This window comes from Varanus komodoensis, unplaced genomic scaffold (genome assembly GCF_004798865.1).
Source record: "Varanus komodoensis strain SLA01 unplaced genomic scaffold, ASM479886v1 scaffold113, whole genome shotgun sequence".
Taxonomy (NCBI): Eukaryota; Metazoa; Chordata; class Lepidosauria; order Squamata; family Varanidae; genus Varanus; species Varanus komodoensis.
In genome coordinates, this window is record NW_025335325.1 from 891,056 (window position 1) to 908,248 (window position 17,193).

Consider the following 17,193-nt stretch of genomic DNA (forward strand, 5'->3'; position numbering starts at 1 on the left):
CCCCCGGTCCCCGGTGTTGGGGTTGGGGGGGGCCACTGAGGGGCGGGCGGGGGTGGGGGGTGGGGGGGGGGGGGGGGGGGGGGGGGGAGACACAGGCAAACGGTCAGGGGGTGAAATGCATCCCTGGGCACATTTGCCCCATGCAAGCTTTGCTTCTTCAAAGGACCTGCAAGCTATTGCAAAGGCCGCATCACAAAACCCTCCAGTGAATTATGAAAATGAGGGGAGGCCGACGTAACACAGGCAGCCTCTCTGATCCGAGGAACAGAGGTCTCAATTCAAGCGACCATTTTCTTTGCTTAATCACGACTGGGCACCCCCACCAGGGTAGCAGCTTTCCCAAGGCTCCTAGTGTGCTTAGACTACATCTCCCAACTAGCAGAGCAGCCCCGAGGGTGATGAGAGTTGCAGCCCAGGCCCCAGCAAGGGCTGCGGCCTGGGGATGCTGGAAGATGCAGTTCAAAGTCCGCTGGCGGCCCAGGCTGGGCAGGTCAGGCGAGTGCGCAGCCAGTTCCTGCCTGGCTGAGCCACAAACGTCACAAGGCCCTTGGGCCAGGCGTGCTGCCGCTCTGCCCAGAGCCTCTCAGGCTGCAGCAAGGGCGGAAGGGCGACATGGCCAGGTGCGCAGAGACCTGGGGGGCCCGCCCTGCACCCCCTACCTGGTACTTGAGCAGGGTCACGTTGTAATACGGGGCGGCCACGGCCTGCTCGGCTTGCTTCTGCAGCTGCGTGGTGAGGGCGGCCATGTTGAGCCAGAAGTCCTTGCGGGCAGGGTCGCTCTGCGATGCATCGCTTAAAGGTTGGGAAGAGAGGGGAGAGGAAGCCAGGGAGCCGCCCAAGGAGGCAAGCCCCACTCCTGACAGCTGTGGGGCATCTCCCGCCTGGACCAGGGAGCCCCCCACCCCCCACACCTTGCCCTGCCCGTGCCCAGCATTTCACTCCATGGGCTGCTTTCTCCGCAGGGTGTGCCAAAGCGGCTTTCACGCCGTGTGATGAGGCGGCAGAACTGTGCGTCCTTCTAACGGCAAGCAGCCCGGAGGATCCGTCTCGGATGCCTGTCTTGGGATGCTTGAAATGCGTCGCACAGAAAGCACAATATTAATGGGAAGGTTCACAAACAGGCCGAGAGCTAGTGGCTTGCTGAGGCGGGTGCAAGCGTCACGGCGCCAGGAAAGTGGATGCCAAGGAGCTGCTTGCAGCCAACCCTCTCTGCCCCTTTGAGGCCTGAGCATGGCAGGGATGCAGCGCCTGTGGGGACCGGCGCAGTGGTCCCCGTGCTGCCCCCTGAAGCATCCGAAGGCCTGCTGTGCCTTCCCAGGCTGTCATCCGTTGCTGGCCAGGCGGAATAAACCCAGGAGAGGGGACCTCTCTGAAGCTGGATAGTTAGTTGGAAGGGGCCGTGAAGGCCCCTGGGTTCAACCCCCTGCTGTCGCAGGAAGCCAAATCACAGCACCCTTGCCTTCATTTCCCATGATTTCAACCACCCGCCACATCCCAAGTACCTATACAGGAGGTCTGCGTTGGGAAGGAACTGCTCGATGAATGCCGTGCGGAGGAGGCGGAAACTCAAGACAGGCGGTGCTGGGCCACTGCTGAAGACCCGAATGATCCCCGCTGGGAAGGACATGGTGAGCTCACCGGTCACCTTGACGAGGCAGCTGGAGGGGTGCAGCAGAAGGGCAGGCGATTTCAGTTCTCTCCCGCCCCAGGAAGTCGGCTTGCCCGAGAGCACCTTGCTCCGGCAGAGACCTGCAGCCAAGGACCCCGAGCATCCTTACTTCCAGGGGCGCAAATGCACCGCCAGAAAGGCGCAGGGGAACATGGGACCAGGAGCAGCTCTCCAGCATTTCAGGGCAGAGCCTCCTCATCAGGAGACACTGCCTGAGACGGAACTGGGTCCTCTGTGCAAAGCAGCAACTCAGCTGCTGGGCTACAGACTAGTCCAAGGACTAAGACCAGTCCTGCTTAGCTTCCCAGGTTTGGCAGGATTCAGCCCTGGATTTTAAATCTCCGTAGTGCTGCTGCATCCCATCCCATCCCATTTTCATTTTTATTTCATACTGCAATTTCACATTTTTCTCTTGCATTTTACTGTGCTGTAGTTTCATGGTTTTAACTCTTGACTGCCCAGAGAGCTTCAGCTCTGTGGGGATTAGAAGTGGAATAAACAACATTAATGCGAACAGCTGCTTTAGCTGTTCTCTTTGCCAGGCATCCTGGAGAGGACCAAAAACAAGGCTGGCCTGACTCGCCCCACAACCAGCATCTTCGCCGAAGGACTCCTGCGCTCTTTTTAAGCTGGGGACGGCAGTTCGGGGCAGAGCAGGCTGGAAGGCAAGGAAGTGCCCCTGGTCTGACGGGGGGGACTCAAGGGAAGGCCACTTGCCATGGGTTGCTGTTCCCAGCTGGCGGCCTGCCCCATCTCCAGGGAGACGCCAGCCACGCACTCGGCTAGGGAGGACCACCCAGGAGCGCTGCAGTCACGGCTGGCAGGACTCTGGTGCTGTTTCAGCGGCTGGACGGTCTGGCGGGTGGGAGCACAGCCGGGTCAGGCTCAGCCCGAGGACGCTGGTGCAGCGCTCGGCCAGTGTGGTGCAGCCACAGCGGTGCTGGACCCCGGCCTTCCAAGTGCTGGGAGGGAGCAGGCAGCTGGGCCAGGGAGCGGTGAGGCCTCGCTGAGGAGGGAGTGTTCCCGCCTGCCTGAAAGAGGCCGTGGGGAGGCGTCTCCGCGAGAAACCCTCTCTGGACCAGAAGGTCTTAGGCGCTCCGGACCTTGCCGTCCCAGGCAAGGTCCTTGAGCGAGCAGCAGCCAGCCGGCTGCAGGCATTCCGGGATGAGGCTGACTGCCTGGGCCCATTTCAGTGGGGGTTCAGGCCCGGTTTTGGCCCAGAGGCAGCCTTGGCCTGCGTCAGCAGGGAGAGGGGATGGTCCTGGAACTCTCTGTGCTTGCCGGCACTCTTGGATCCCTCCGTGGCTTTGGAGCTTGTGCACCGAGGTGTCCGTCTCACGTGAGAGAGCGGGGCAGGGGGAAGGCCTGCGCTGCAGCAGCTCTGTCACAGGTGGTGCCGCCGGGGGGCTCCCTCTCGGCCTCAGGGGGCGGGGGTGCCAGGCTCAGCCGTGTGAAACCTCTGGGCAGCACTGCCCAGAGCCTGGGTGTGGGTTGCCACGAGCCCATCCATGCCATGCTGCTCCAGCTCCCCTTCCCTCGTCTGGAGGTGGCCCAGTGGATGTGCTAACCGGGGCCATCAGCAACACTGGACTGGAGGAGGGCCAACACACGGAGAGCAGGTGCTGTCGGCAGCCTGGCAGCCCGAGGGAGAAGCTTCAGGTAGACCATCACAGAGCAGTCAAGCTGGAAGGGCTGCGAAGGCCATGGGGTGCACCCCCTCCTTGGGCTTGGGAGGTCTCCTGGAGCCACCCTGGTCACTTGAGGCTCCGCTGGACTTGGGGCACAGCTTTGACAGGTGGCCCAGCTACACCCCCACCTAGACTGGGGCAGCCCAGAGATCTATACCCTGGCAATTCTCAAGCTTGACTACTGCAATGAAATCTCTGTGGGGCCAGAAGACTGTTCAGAAGCTTGTGCAAAACGTGGCAGCCAGAGTACAGAGCTCCAGTTTCAGTGCACTTGCACCTGCTTTCGACACAAGTCCAAGCCCAGTGCAAAGTGCTGGGTTTGACTTTTATAAGCTCTACATGGCTTGGGACTTCAATACTCTCCCAAATTCAGTCTACCCAAACGCTATACAGTATCCAGAACCTTCCTCGGAATGCAACTGCTCCACAAAAAGGGGGAACAGGGCCTTCTCGGTGTTAACCCCCTAACTCAGAACATGCTCCCCACTGAGGCTTGCCCAGCACTAACTCTGCTGTCCTTTTGGTGCCAGACTAAGACTGCCCTCTAGGCAGAGGCATTTAAGTGCTCTGAACAGCATGAGGGGTTACTGCCAGCTGCTGAATGACCTGTCCCAGCTTGTTAACATTTGCTTTTACATTTCTAATAGAATGTTTTTGTGTTTTTGTGGTTTTTATATTTTATTTTGCATTTGATTAACGATTGCACAACACACGGAGAGCGTCAAAATTGGGTAATGGTAATAACAATAGTGATGAAATGGTAACATAGAAACAGAGTGAGTCAGAAGGGGCCTCCCGGGCCATCTAGCCTGACCCCCGGCTCCAGCCGGCTCCGCTCACGACATGCCCACCATGTGGGTGTCCAATCTTTCCTTGAGTGCCCTCACTGATGGGGCCTCCACCACATCCATGGGAGCCCATTCCATATCCTGCGGATCTAACTGTCAGGAGGAATTTCCTGACACCCAACCTAAACCTGGTTCCTTCAGCTTTGCCCCACTGGATCATGTCCTTCCATCTACTGCAGGGAAAAACAGGTCTTGGCCCTCCACTGTGGGACACCCTTGCACATACTTATATGTCACTGTAAGATCCCCTGAAGATAATGGTGCTTCCTTTCCATACTCGCCCACAGCTGAAGCTCCCTGAGCTGTTCAAAGCAATTCATAAAAATTACAACCCACAAATGCAGATTATAAAAGGTGGCAAAAATTCAGTCTACAAACATCAAAACCACTGAAACAGCTGAAAATCATTTCAACAAAAGCACTAGTTGCCATTAAACAACATGCCTGGAGCAGAGCGCCTTTCTCAGCACCTCAGTGAGGAGCTCATTCCATGAGTGGGGAGGGCACTGCTTGGCAGGTGCCCCCCTGCCCCATGGAACAGTGAAAGACCAACAAGGGCCCCATCAGCACTGCTTGGTTTTCATTACCTGTCAGGGTTCTGGCCCTTGAAATAGGCGTGGATGTACTCCGTGAAGGCGGCTGCCACGGGCAGGGCCCCCTGAGAGCCCAGGACCACGGGGGAGGGCCCCCGGGAGACACCTAGCAAGAGGAGGAGGAGATGAGAGGTGCCCCATCCACTGCTTGGGGACCTGAGGGCCACGGCTGGCTGCACCCCCAGGAAGGACTTCCTGGCAAGGGAGAGCCAGCCTGGCCCCAAAATCAGCCAGAGAATGAACTGCATGGGGGAGCTTGTCTTTGCCCTTCCCAGCCAGCAGGAACACCTAGAAGGCAATTGAAACAAAGAACTGAGGCCTGAATTTCACTGATTTCCTCTTCCCTTCCCACCCCCTTTCCTTTTGTATCATGTCTTCTAGAGTGTAAGGCCGAAGGCAAGAGCTGTTTCTTCTGTTACTGGCTCTGGGAACTTTCTTTGGGTTGAAGAGAAAGATAAAAATGCTGAGAAGAAATATATTTATGCATACAAGCTGCATATACTGGTGGACAGACTTTTCCAGCTCTAACTGGATTATATAGGTGCTGATGCTGCTTGTAGATCAAAAGAAAAAGAAACCTAAGAAGACAAAAACCAAGCAAAGAAGAACAATACAAAAAACAGAAGGCAGATGAAGGCTTCTCTTCCGTGTGGTTGCAGCCTATCTGAAATGAAATGTTTCCGGCACGGTGTGCCACGGAGATGCTGTACCCCACAGTCCCCCTGCCTCTCGCACCTCCCTCCTCACAACCAAGCAGGTGCCCGCACCCTCCCTGAGAGGCAGCCCCACTCCCTGGCTGGGTACGTACCGAGTCCCGGCTGGGTGGCCATAAAGAAGGTGCGCTCAGTCGGGCCGGCCGAGCTCTGAGAAGCCGACAGAGCCCAGAGTGGGGAAGGGCTCAGGGAACGAGGCTGGGGAGACAGGACGGGGCAGGCCTGAGTCGAGGGGCCGCGGCACCCTTCCCCCCGCAGGCTTCCCCTCTTCCCTTGCGGCAGAAGCGCCACTGGCATTCTGTGCCTGTCCCTGCGGAACAACGGGCTCCCGGCTATGGTGCTCCTGGCCCCATCACAGGCACCGACCTCCTCCGTCAGAGCACGCACACCAAGTGAAAATGGCCTCCGAGCTGCAGGGAACTTCTGCGGACCAGACGGGCAGCGCCTGGTGAGTTCTGCACAACCTGTCACCGTTGCCAGGCTTAGGCTACACGTCACTCGGGGCTCACCCCCAAAGGAGCTTGAGAACCAGAGCCTAGCAAGCAAGCATGTTCCGAGCTCATAATCTAATTAACCATCAACACGGGCCCTTCGGAAGAAGCCCTCTTCCTCTTCCACACATGCAAGGAAGGGTGGGGGCATCTCTGTATACGTGTACGTTTGTTCCCTTTTCAATCCGCTTGCGCACTAATTGCACTAGATGTGGACCTTGACTTATGGCAGAGCATGAATTCGCTGCTGGAGCTGACCCCTCAACCGTCCGCCAATGCCCCTTCCGCACAGAGCCCTGCTCTGCAATGCCTCCAACCCATCTGTGCCGCGGGCGACTCTCCCTTGCCGGGAGGTTGCCACTTACCGTCTCGCTGCCAATACAGCTGGCTGAAGCCACCAGGGGCCTTTTTGCACGGCAGCGCCGAGGAGGTGCCATAACAGGATTCAAACCGGGTGCCCCACAGGGAGGAAGGGGAACTAGGAGTCAAGCAGAAAAGGCAAACATTGGAACAAAAAGATCCCAAAAGGGCACAAAAGGCAGTAAAAAGTACAATGCAAATGCTGTTTAAATCTGCTTTTAATGCAGCACAATGAGGACTGGAATCTTGTTTTATCCTTAGTAAGGCTGCTTACCAGTCTTTGTCATTCTTCAAGGGGGCATCTGTGCATTCACATATTTTGGGTTCTGCACCTGTGTGGAGTGTGTTGTCGGGAAGGCTTCCCAGCTAAGATCTGCTGGGCAGGAGCCCCTCCCCAGCCCTGCTCAGACATGAGGAAGGAGCCCCCACTCGATCCACCATGCAGAAGACAGGAGACCGCCACCGTGGCCCCGTGCCAGAAGAGTGGGCCACTAGGCCGCCAAAGCCAGAGCGACGTCTAAACGGAGCTTTGAGGGCCATGGTGGGGTGGAAAGAGAAAATGGGTGAGGAGGAGAGGGAGAAGGCAAGTGGGAGGATGTATTTTTGATTCTTTATGGTATTTTTTGAGGAGGAAGGAAATTGCATGAAGGCAAGCAGTTGAAAAGCGAAGGCTGGACAAAGAGAAGGGAAGAGCATTGAAGGTAAATAAACAGCGGTGGAGAGCAGAGGAGAATGGCAGTAGAAGCACTGAGGGGTCAGTGGGAACCCCTCCCTTGTGCCTGGGAATGGACCCTGCCCAACAGGGTCCACACACACACAGAGCCCATGTGTGGGATACACAGAGACCACGAGGAAGATCCCTAGCTCAGCGGCAGAGGTCCCAGATTTAATCCCTGGCATCTTCAGGGAAGGGTCAGGAAAAACATGCAAGTATGAAACTGCAGAGAGGCCGTGGTCCAGGAATGGGTTGGAGGGGTGAGAGAAAGGCAGCTGTGGAGGAGGGAGGGCAAACTCTCAACTGTTGCCCCTGCATGGTGGCCCCAGAACCTTTAAGCAGCTGCTTGACCAGCGGAAAGAAAGCCGCCGGCCTTCTTTGTTTCAAGGTACACAGAAAAAGCTACAGCTCCGAATGACTGCCCTTCAGCCCAAGAAGCTGGCGCTGCTCTGGCCGAACGGAGGGAAAGGTGCTTGCTCCAGCAGAATGGAGACGGGGCTGGGCGCCTGGGTGCATTCCATGCACCGGAACTTCCACCCCACTGGCCAGCGGACTGAGCACGGCCCAGTGCCCCAAAGCCAAGCCACCAGTCAATGTTAAACCATTTCAGATTTTTAAAATGCAAAATGTTATCGTATTTATGTATTCATCATTTCTTTTTTTACTGCCCAATAGTCAAAGCTCTCTAGCTGTACAAGAAAACAATGCAATATTAAAACTAAAATTTAAGTTAGCATAAAAGTTCCAGGAGAATGAATGAGTGCGCTTGTGCTTGCTCGCTGTGTGTGTGTGTGTGTGTGTGTCTGTGTGTCTGTCTGTCTGTCTGTCTGTCTCTCTCTCTCTCTCTCTCACACACACACACACACACACAGCTTTTCTCCTGGCAAAGGTTTTCCCACAGGGCAGCCAAGGCAGTTTCCACTCCAAAGCCAGGGCTGACACCTGGTAATCCGGTTCGTCCAGGAGTGCCTGGAGCTGTTCGGCCACCACCTGCTCAAGCACCTTGCCCAGGAAGGGGACGTTGCCCACCAGCCTGTAGCTGTTAACAGCCTCTGGCTCCTGGTGAGCCATTTTCAGGAGCAGCTGAGTAACAGCCTCTCTCAGACAGGCTGGCTCCCCTCCCTCTCTCACAGAGGTGTTCACAGCCTCCTGAACCCAGGTAGCTCTCCCTGCCTTGCTTCTTGTAACAAGCCGTGATGGGCAAGCGGAGGGCTGGACTTGACCGAGCACCTTGCCCACGTCCTCCGGCCTCGACAGCTGAAGCTTGTCCAGCAGGACTGGATCAGGCGGTGCTTGGGATGCCGCTGTGGCACCACCACCAAGGAGGTGCAGCATGAGCTCTGCCCACGTGCGCTCGAACTCGGCACGAGCTCTGCTCCTGCTGCACTGCCGCCGCCGCCAAGGAAGCACCAAGGCGCTGGCCGGGCTCTGCTGGGGAGGAGAGGGCGCTGGGGAGCGACCGTGCCAGCCGCTCAGCAATTCCGCAGAGTGACCTGGGCTTTGACAGGAGCACCAGCTGTGCCAGCAGGAAACGCCACAGAGCCCTCGGCCAACTACCGGGATCCTTTAGCCTCTGGGGACGGACCATTTCAGGAGGTTCTGCTCCCCGGCAGAGGGGAAAGGGAGCCAAAAGCCTAAGCCTAAGCCTCCGTAGGAAGGGACCTGGCCGTGACAAGGGGACTGATGTCAACTCCCCCACTTCCACATCTCCACCCCTTCCACATCGCATGCGAAGGCCCAATAACCTGCTGGGACAGCCCTGTGGTTGTCCTGGCGGCCGTGGGGCCCGAGCTGGCCTGGAATGGAAGTTCAGGTCGCCCAGAACCACTATCCTGGTGGTCCTCAACACCAAGTCCTCCTCCTTCAGTTCAGAGAGGGAGTCTAACTGGCTGCAGTGTGGTGGTACACCAGCTGAACCCCTAAATCTGTTCTGGGTGCTTAGTGAAAGGCACTGCACTCCATACCTGGAGCCTAGAGAGAGAGGCCGTCTTCCCACAGACCATGTCCACCTGCTCCCCAGCCCCTGGGTCCATGCGGGGGCTGTCAGGACCCAGAAGGGCACAGCTGGGGGAGAGGGACCCTATTTCCCCCACCCAGGTCTCAGGGTCGCAAGCCAGGCCAGCACCCTCATCCACAGCCAAGCCATGCATGAGGCGGGTCTCATTCTTGACCAGTCCGGCATCCGCCAGCAACCCCACCAGACTGGGCGCAGGCTGAGAAAGCTGCCAGGAATCCTCCGGCTGGCTGAAGGACCCGAACATGGGGGAGCCGTGAGGTGTCCAGCCCCTCTTCTGCTCGGCCGGCTCCTAAGTCCCCAGCACCAGAGCTCCCCCTGCCCATGACCACAGTAAGGGGGCACCCCATTGCTCCCCAAAGTGACCCAGACGCAAACAAGCTGGCTGCTACACCTTTAAGGTGCCCTGTAGCAATTGCTGTGGAGTATCTTCTTTCCACGCCGACCCCCAGCAGGCACAAGCAGTCAGCAAACAGGTGATGCCCGTCGGCCGGTGCCTGGGGCGACGCCTCGGCCTTCACTCCCACACAAGCCGGCAGCTCCAGGCATCAGTGGGGCAGTGCAACCACAGGACTGCGGTTTGCCTTGCAACTTGAGCTGGTGCTCCGTGTCCAAAGATTTTGCCTTGTGGGCTGACGCGTGGGCACATTCCACAAGGTCCCTGGCTTGACTCACCCGGCTCGGCTGAAAGATCCGGGACGGAGGGTGGGCCGCTGTCCGGGTCTCTGCCCCGTGGAGCCCAGGGGGACGGGCTGGTGGAGTCGCCGCTGCTTGGGGGCGCCGGAGAAGAGGAGGAGGAGGACGCCGAGTTGGACGAGAGGCAGCTGTCGCGCTCGCAGGCCCGGGGCGTGCAGTCCGGCAGTGGCCAGGCCCGCCGATGGCAGGCCGCGCCCTCCAGCGAGAAGGGGTCTGGCGAGGAGCCCTCGCAGCCTGCGGCAGCGTCGCCATGGGCCGCCCCGGGCCAGGCAGGCCCAGCATCGGACCAGTCAACCTCTGTGGCAAAGCAGGAGAGCTCCTGGGAGGCCGGCTGGGGAAGCCAGGGGCTGGGGGCCTTGTCGGGCGGCAGACTGCTGCAGCTGCCACGGAGACCGGTGGTGCTCTTGGGGGGCCGCTGGCCACCCAGGGGGCTCTGCGGGGTGCTGGGCCGTGGGCTCCACAGGCGGGACTCCAGGAAGGGCCCAGCTGCCAGGTGCGACGGTGAGTCCAGGCCAGAGTCTTCCACGTTCTCGGGAGAGGAGGAGGAGAATGGGGAGGGGCTTGATGCCAAGAGGTACGACCGGGCGGCTGCAAGGGGACCAGAAACCAGAACAGAGGAGAAGGGAGTCTGAGGGAGTACTCTGCCCTCCCCACACACAATGCCTCCCCCACATCGAAGTTACTGGCAGAAGAGCTCAGTTTCATACCTGCCTGGATTCTTCACGGTTTTGGCCCTCTTTGCTTTAGCTCCACTCATCCCTCAATGCAGCTTCAAAATGGGACTCGGCCCTCAAGATCTGCTGGCCCCTGCTGGGTGCCTCCACTTCCTTGCCCCCGGGATGGCAAAGGGGGAAGGGAGGGAGGACGTCCACCAGGTGCCAACACTGGGGGCTCCATGGTCTTCCCAAACTTAGGCATTCGCTCCCTCTGCCTTCTTACCTGTGCAGTCTTCATTTTCAAAGGCAGATTCCAGCGGGGGTCCAAAGAGTGCAGAGGTGGGCAAGGCCTCTTGTTCAGTTTTGCTGTCAGTGCTTGGAAAAGCAAAGAAAAAAGAAAAAGTACGTGGGGGGGTCATTTTCAGGGGTCAAAGATCTTGGGGTGATTCACACCTTCCTCAAGCTCCCATTCTGCATGCAGCTTTCAAAAACTGTACTCCGAGTAAAAACAGTGGCAGCATCCTGCCTTCCTTGCACTTAAGTGTTTTGTTCTTTGCTCTAAAGGCAAGTTTCTAGTCCTGGTGGAATTCAAAGCTGAATAGGAGGCTCCCAGGGGCCAGCAGAGGGCTGGGAATGGACTCTGTCCATCCCCTTTCTTCCTTCTTGTCCTCCCCATTCCTTGGAATGCACTCTTTATTTAGCTCAAGGACCCAAGAGAGATTCAAGGCCGCTGAGAAATGAAAGACGGGCCCGCTCTTCCCTGGGCTGGCCATTTCCTTATGCCTACATGCCAACGCCCCCCCCCCCCCCCAGAGCATCTCTTCCTGGGCAGCATCAAGTCCCCAGAACTTCCAGGCACCCAGAGAGGCGTTTGCACCAGGGCTGCTTCTACCACTGAAACAACAGGTCTGTATCAATTGCCCTAACATTGTTTTTCATCTCGGTGCAGATGAAGCAAAAATAGAAAGTACTTTTTTAAGGCAGGAAAGGCAGGAAAGGTAAAGGTTCCCACACACTTGAATGCTAGTCATGTCTGTGCCCAGCTCTGGGGCTGCTGCCCATCTCCATGTGAAAGCCAAAGAGCGCTGTCCCTGGTGAAGAGGGTTCCACGGTCATGTGGCCACATGACTAAACACCAAGGTGCATGGAAAGCTGCTGCCTTTCACACCAAAGTGGTACCTGTTTATCCTCTCACATCTGCATGCTTTTGAACAGCCAGGTAGGGAAGAGCCGGGACAAAGCAGAGGGGCTCACCCTGTTGCTGACACCCTGATCAGCAGCCCAGCGGCTCAGTGGTTTAACCTGCTGGGCCACCAGTTTGTATACCCCACAAGGGGGATGGCACATTCATATCCTGCCTACAACTCCTCATGGAAAACAAAGGTTTCAATTAATTTTCATCATGTGCTGCATCATGCCCAGTAAGTCTTTCCTGACCTGAGCAGTAAAGCAGAGAAAGAAATGAGGGGTGGGGGCAGTTACAGCATACAGGGAGGGGGTTAACCCTTTCCTGCCTGGCTGCAGCCTGCTCCTGCATGCCAGTCCAGCTGAGAAAGAAGGTGCTGTAACATTAACTGGTCATGCACCTGATCTGACAGGTGCATGACCAGGGAAGAGGTGAAGCATCACTTCAGCAAAGGGTTGTCATTGCCAGGTGCTGTTTCAAGGAGCCCTGGAACCCAAGGCTGTGGGAGGGCCAGGCAAGCTTGGGAACAGAGAAGGGAGACGTGGTGAATCCCAGCCAAGGGCAGACGCATTTGTACTCGCCAGAGAGCAGATAAGATATTGGAGCACTGAAGGCGAAGGCTCTCCCCTGGGATCTATCCAGCAGTGTCACCCCCATGAATCACCAGATCGAGGCAAACTGGCTACAAGGAGCGCAAGCAGGAGGGCAGCCGTCTCTTCAGGGAGAGGTGCCTCCTTGCTGCCAAGGAACGCTGAGCTACCTGTACTAGGATGCGACAATCAGTATCTGTGTGGCTAGATAGTGGGTGAAGCGCTGTCATTTTCATGAACAAGGAGGCTGGTAAGACTGGGGGTTCTGCAGCTGGGACGGGACGGGACGGGACGGGACGGGACGGCCCTGCTCTGCTCATGGCAACTCTACCGTGCGTATCTCTTACCTGCTTTAGCACCCTCCAGCCCTACTTTTTAGCCTTTTAATAACACCTAGTTTTTCCTCCGATCTTGGGTTGTCATGTGCTGAATGCAGTGTTTGTCTGGCCTGGGGCTGGGGACCAGGAAGGGTCTGGGTGGAGACTGGAGCCCAGGAAGCCCCAAGCTGGTGGGGACTCTGCAGCAGCTGACCACAACTGATGCCACCATTAGTACCATGGTGGCTCAGGCCCTGGGGAGCAGCTCTGGATTAACAGAGTTACACCCACTTCCTGGACTTCTGAAGTCGTGCCAGGACGTGCATGCAAAGGCAGAGACACAGTTCTTGAGACACAGGATGGGGGCCTTTGCAGAACAAGGCAGCTGGTCCCGCAGCTGGGACCCCGACCCCAGCAACGCAACACAGACGTGGCTCCCCGGGACGCACGGGTACCTCTTTGCCTGGGTGGCGAGGCGAGGGGCTGGCGCATGACCCGGCTTGTCAGCTGCACAAAGGAAGGAGAAAAAGCAATTCACGCTCTAGGCAGGTGAGGCACAGGGTCCAGTGGGGCTCTGCTCAGGCTCCGCCTCTTCCCCGCTCACCTGGGACGGGGGCAGGGTCCGAGTCTGTTTCCGCTGTCGCTGAGGCAAGAGATTTCAAGTGCCCTTAAGAGAAGAGAAGCACGTGGGAAACACGGCAGAACAGGCGGCTTGCAGCACCCAGAGGCAGGCATGGGCTGAGACACAGATCTGCTGGGCGGGGCGGCACAAGGAGGGCCAGAGGCAAGTGCACGGAGGCCGTCGGGCCCCTGCCACCTCTGTGTCCTGCTGCATCTCTGCTCCCCAAATAAACATCCACCCCTGTGATGGCACCTCATTGCCCGCTCAGTAAAGGAACCACAGAAGTCACAGAAACCCCCTTCTGAAAGCTGCTCCACTTCTGCCATGGAGGGCGAATTTGTGCAGGGGCCCAGCCTGGAGAAAACTGACCAAAGCCATGGCACCCGAGCATGCCTGTTGCTCTCCTGCCCTTCTTCCCGCTAGGGGTCGAGCTCAAAGGAATGTGGCCGCCCAAGCCCCCCAGCGCATGCAGGCATGAAAGGAACCAGGAGGGGCTCGGGCAGGCTGCATGGGCCAAACCCCCGGAGGGCCACAGCCTGGTGCCTCGCTGCACCTTCAAGAAACACTGCTTTGAAAACTGAGTTACCAACAGAGAGTGCAGTCAATCTTCAATAGGCCAAGATCTGGGGCCCCTTTTGCCTTTGGCTTGACCCAAGACCAGCATGCAGCCCCCGAGAACCCCTCTGAAGTCCTCGGGCTGAAGGGGGTCCCGCACCCCAGTCTGGGGGGCCGCAGAAAACTTACGGGACGAATGCCTTTTCATGGTGCACTGTGAAAGGGAAGAACGGAAGGGCGGTTACGTCAAAGGGACCTCGCTGCTGCAGCCCAGCTGAGCGGCAACACTGTGGGCCCTGGTCCAGGGCATCTTCCGAACATCCCCGAGTTGCCAGTCAGAGCGGAGGAGAGGAGCCCGGAGGCGGCACGGCAGAGGAAGATGCGTGCATGCGTGCACAGGGGTCCCGTCCTCCCGAGAGCCCTCCAGGTGGCCCGCCTCGCAGACCCGGGGCAGAGTCCCCCGAGCCAGCACGTGTCCCCGGACAGCCCCTCCCACTCACCCCCAGGCCGGGCGGCAGGATGAGGCTGCCCACGGAGGCCTTGAGCTGCTCCACGGCCACGGCGCTGCTGGTCCGCTCCCGTGGCTGGATGGGCTTGATCCGGACATAGAACTTGTGCGGCTCCTCGTCGTCATAATCAGAGTCGCTGGAGGAGCAGAAAGGGTTGCTGTGTTCCCGTGGAAGGGCAGAATCAAGGAAAAGACCTTGAAAGTCCTTGCTTTGGGGACTGCCAAGAAAAGTTGGGGCCATGACAAGGGACGCCCTGTGGGCTGCCTGGGGTCTGTTCAATTATTTCACATGGGGGGCGGGGGAGTTTTTATACCATCATAAAAGAGTTGGAAGGGACCAGAGGGTCAAACCCCACGCTCAGTGCAAGACACTGAGTTAAGCCATCCCTCAGACAGCCATCCAGTTGCATCTTGGACGGTCACTGGTTCCACTCCCATACCACTCCAACAGTCAGGAAATTTAAGTTAAGCCCATTTTTCTACTCTTGGATGATTGAGAAGGGATCCCAACCTCCTTCTTTGTGACCACCTTTCTCTTCTCAAGGCTAAACATTCCCAGTTCCTTCAGTCTCTCCTCATACAGCCTTGTTTCCAGTCCCTGGCTCATCCTTCTTGCCCTCCCGAACTCCTTCCAGCTTCTCTGCATTCTTCTTAAACTGGGGTGCCCAGAGGCCTCCAGATGAGTCCCAACCAGTGCTGAGTAAAGGGGAACAAGCACTTCACAGGATCTCGAAGGGATACTTCTGTTAACGCAGCCTAAAACAGCTTTTTGCAGCCACATCACATTGCCAACTGACTCATTTTCAGCAATACAAGAATTTCAAGACCCTTCACACTTGCAGTATCACTGAGCCAAGTATTCCCCATTTTGTAGCAATGCATTTGGTTTCTCTTTCCTAGGTGCAGAACTTGGCATTTCTTCCTACTGAATTTCAGCCCAGTCAGCCCAGTGCTCCAAACTATCAAGATCACCTTGAATCTTCTGTCTTCCAGGGTTTTCGCTATCCCACCCAGTTTTGTGCCATCAGCAAATCTGTTAAGCATTCCCTGCACCTCCTGATCCAAATCATTAAAAAAAAGTTGGAGAGCACTGGGCCCAGGACTGACCCTGCGGCACCTGTTACCTCTCTGAGTTTCAGAAGGTGCCTTTCTTTGCGCCTGAATCTGCAGCTAAATTTACCTGACGGCTGTTCCATCAAGCCCACTTTCAGCTAGTTTACTAATCAGGATTTTTGTCAAAAGTTTTGCTGAAGTTGAAATATTATTCCGTCCACAGCATTCCTGTAAGAATGTCCCAATCAAAAAAATGCAATCAGATTAGACAGGCAGGATTGTTCTTGAGGAATCCATGTTGGCTTCCAGCAATCACTGCATCATTTTCAAGGTGTTTGCAGCCTCGCTGCTTTATAATCTGCCCCAGTATTTTCCTAGGGATGCCTGACCAACTGGTGTGCAGCTCCCATGTTCTTTTTTTCCTTTCTTGAGCATGGGACAACATGAGTCTTTCTTCATTCTTCCGGCACTTCTCCATGATCCTCCTCCATGACATCTCAAGGATAACAGACAGTGGTTCCAAGAGTTCTTCTGCCAGCTCCTGCGTCACTCCAGAGTGGAGCTCAACGGGCCCCAGAGATCTGAACTCATTCACCGCATTACATGATCCTTCACCATTTGCATATCACCCTGAGCTGCCATCCTGCTGATTCAGCTTGTACTTCCCCTTTATCAGGAAGGGCAGAGATCTTCTTTTGGGAGAAGACTGAGTCAAAGTAGGAACTGAGAACTTCTGCCTTTGCTTTGCCAGTTTGCTGAGTAGTTGAACCCCCATCTCTTTCTTTCACACTTTGGGAATATCAGAAGGCTTTTGTTGATTTTCATACACCTTGATAACCTCATTCATCCCCAGCTTTAGCCTTCCTGATGCCACCTCTGCAATTCCGTGCCACCTGCCTGTACTCTTCCTCTGGAGCCTGGCCTTCCTTGCACTTCCTGCCTGCCTTTTTTGGAATGCACACCTGCTGGCAGGCACCATCTTTGATCCTTAGTAGGCCACTTCAGTAACACACGTTACCGAGAAGCAGGATAAAATAAAAATACCATGAATAAAGTAATTGTTTTCATCTATATTGATTTATAGCATTTCTACCCTATTCTTCAGCTAGAAAATACTCCCATAGTAGTCTACAGAGTTTAGTAACGAGACTTTCGCTGCCATTGATATACAATCTAAAACGTACAGCACAAAAGGAAAGGGGATGAGGAGGGAGAGGGAAAAACCAAACAAAAGCTAAGCTCAGTTTTTGTGTTTTGAAATTCTTCCAGGCCTTCCGTCTTGTGGGGAGAGGTGGAGCAAGCTCCCTCATGTCATAGTCTTCCTTTTCCGGCTAACGCACGGGGCCAGCTTGCTTCCACCGAGCCTCCCGCTGTCGGACGGAGGAACCACGGACTCCAGCACACAGACAGACTGACTCCCATCTTCCGCCTTCAGATTACCCACTTGCCTTTTAGAAATTGTGACCAGGAACTGGAAACTTGGGGTGTAGCCCACTTCAACCTTGCAAGCAACCCGCTCTCCCCTTTCTCATCTGCCCTTCCAATTCATGAGACACCACATCCAACCTTCAAGAAATTCAGCACAGAGCCAAGCCCACTCCCACCCTTCTTTGACTCCCAAGTCAACAGCTGCAGATCAAAGGATATCATTCTGGCTTGTTTCAGGCCGGACAGTGAAGCCCTCTTCGTCCACTTCTGGGGGCTGCGGAGACAGAGAACTGCAATGGGGATGCAGTCAAGGCAAGAACATGGCACTCCAGTTTGAGCTTTCACTCCAATGGATGGCAGAGACCTCATTCGCTATCCCAAAAGGGCAGGAAGGGAGTCTCTGGTGGCAACGTGGATCCCCAGGCTGCCCCGAAGGGTTATGGATTCCTGGCCCGAAAGCCTCTCAGCCCAAAGCAAGGGGACCAGGCCCT

At 56.5% G+C, this 17,193-nt stretch overlaps 1 protein-coding gene across 9 annotated transcripts in view; it reads right to left on the bottom strand.

Moving 5' to 3' along the window:
* FCHO1 (FCH and mu domain containing endocytic adaptor 1) overlaps nucleotides 1-17,193 on the bottom strand; it is a 56,069-nt gene that overhangs the window by 3,893 nt on the left and 34,983 nt on the right. For 8 of the 9 annotated variants that reach the window (XR_006413806.1, XM_044421032.1, XM_044421033.1 and 5 more), the window contains 12 exons: nucleotides 16,922-16,976; nucleotides 14,214-14,389; nucleotides 13,903-13,927; nucleotides 13,141-13,203; nucleotides 12,992-13,043; nucleotides 10,727-10,818; nucleotides 9,767-10,375; nucleotides 6,368-6,480; nucleotides 5,607-5,709; nucleotides 4,793-4,904; nucleotides 1,503-1,658; nucleotides 660-792 (listed from right to left, as the gene is read on the bottom strand). Coding sequence is in view for 8 of the 9 variants with exons in the window: in XM_044421032.1 (XP_044276967.1) it covers nucleotides 660-792; nucleotides 1,503-1,658; nucleotides 4,793-4,904; nucleotides 5,607-5,709; nucleotides 6,368-6,480; nucleotides 9,767-10,375; nucleotides 10,727-10,818; nucleotides 12,992-13,043; nucleotides 13,141-13,203; nucleotides 13,903-13,927; nucleotides 14,214-14,389; nucleotides 16,922-16,976 (1,689 nt within the window). In the remaining variant the exon portion in view is untranslated. Of the gene's footprint in view, nucleotides 1-659; nucleotides 1,069-1,502; nucleotides 1,659-4,792; nucleotides 4,905-5,606; nucleotides 5,710-6,367; nucleotides 6,481-9,766; nucleotides 10,376-10,726; nucleotides 10,819-12,991; nucleotides 13,044-13,140; nucleotides 13,204-13,902; nucleotides 13,928-14,213; nucleotides 14,390-16,921; nucleotides 16,977-17,193 lie in introns of those variants that run through there. The other variant, XM_044421036.1, reaches the window with a different exon arrangement.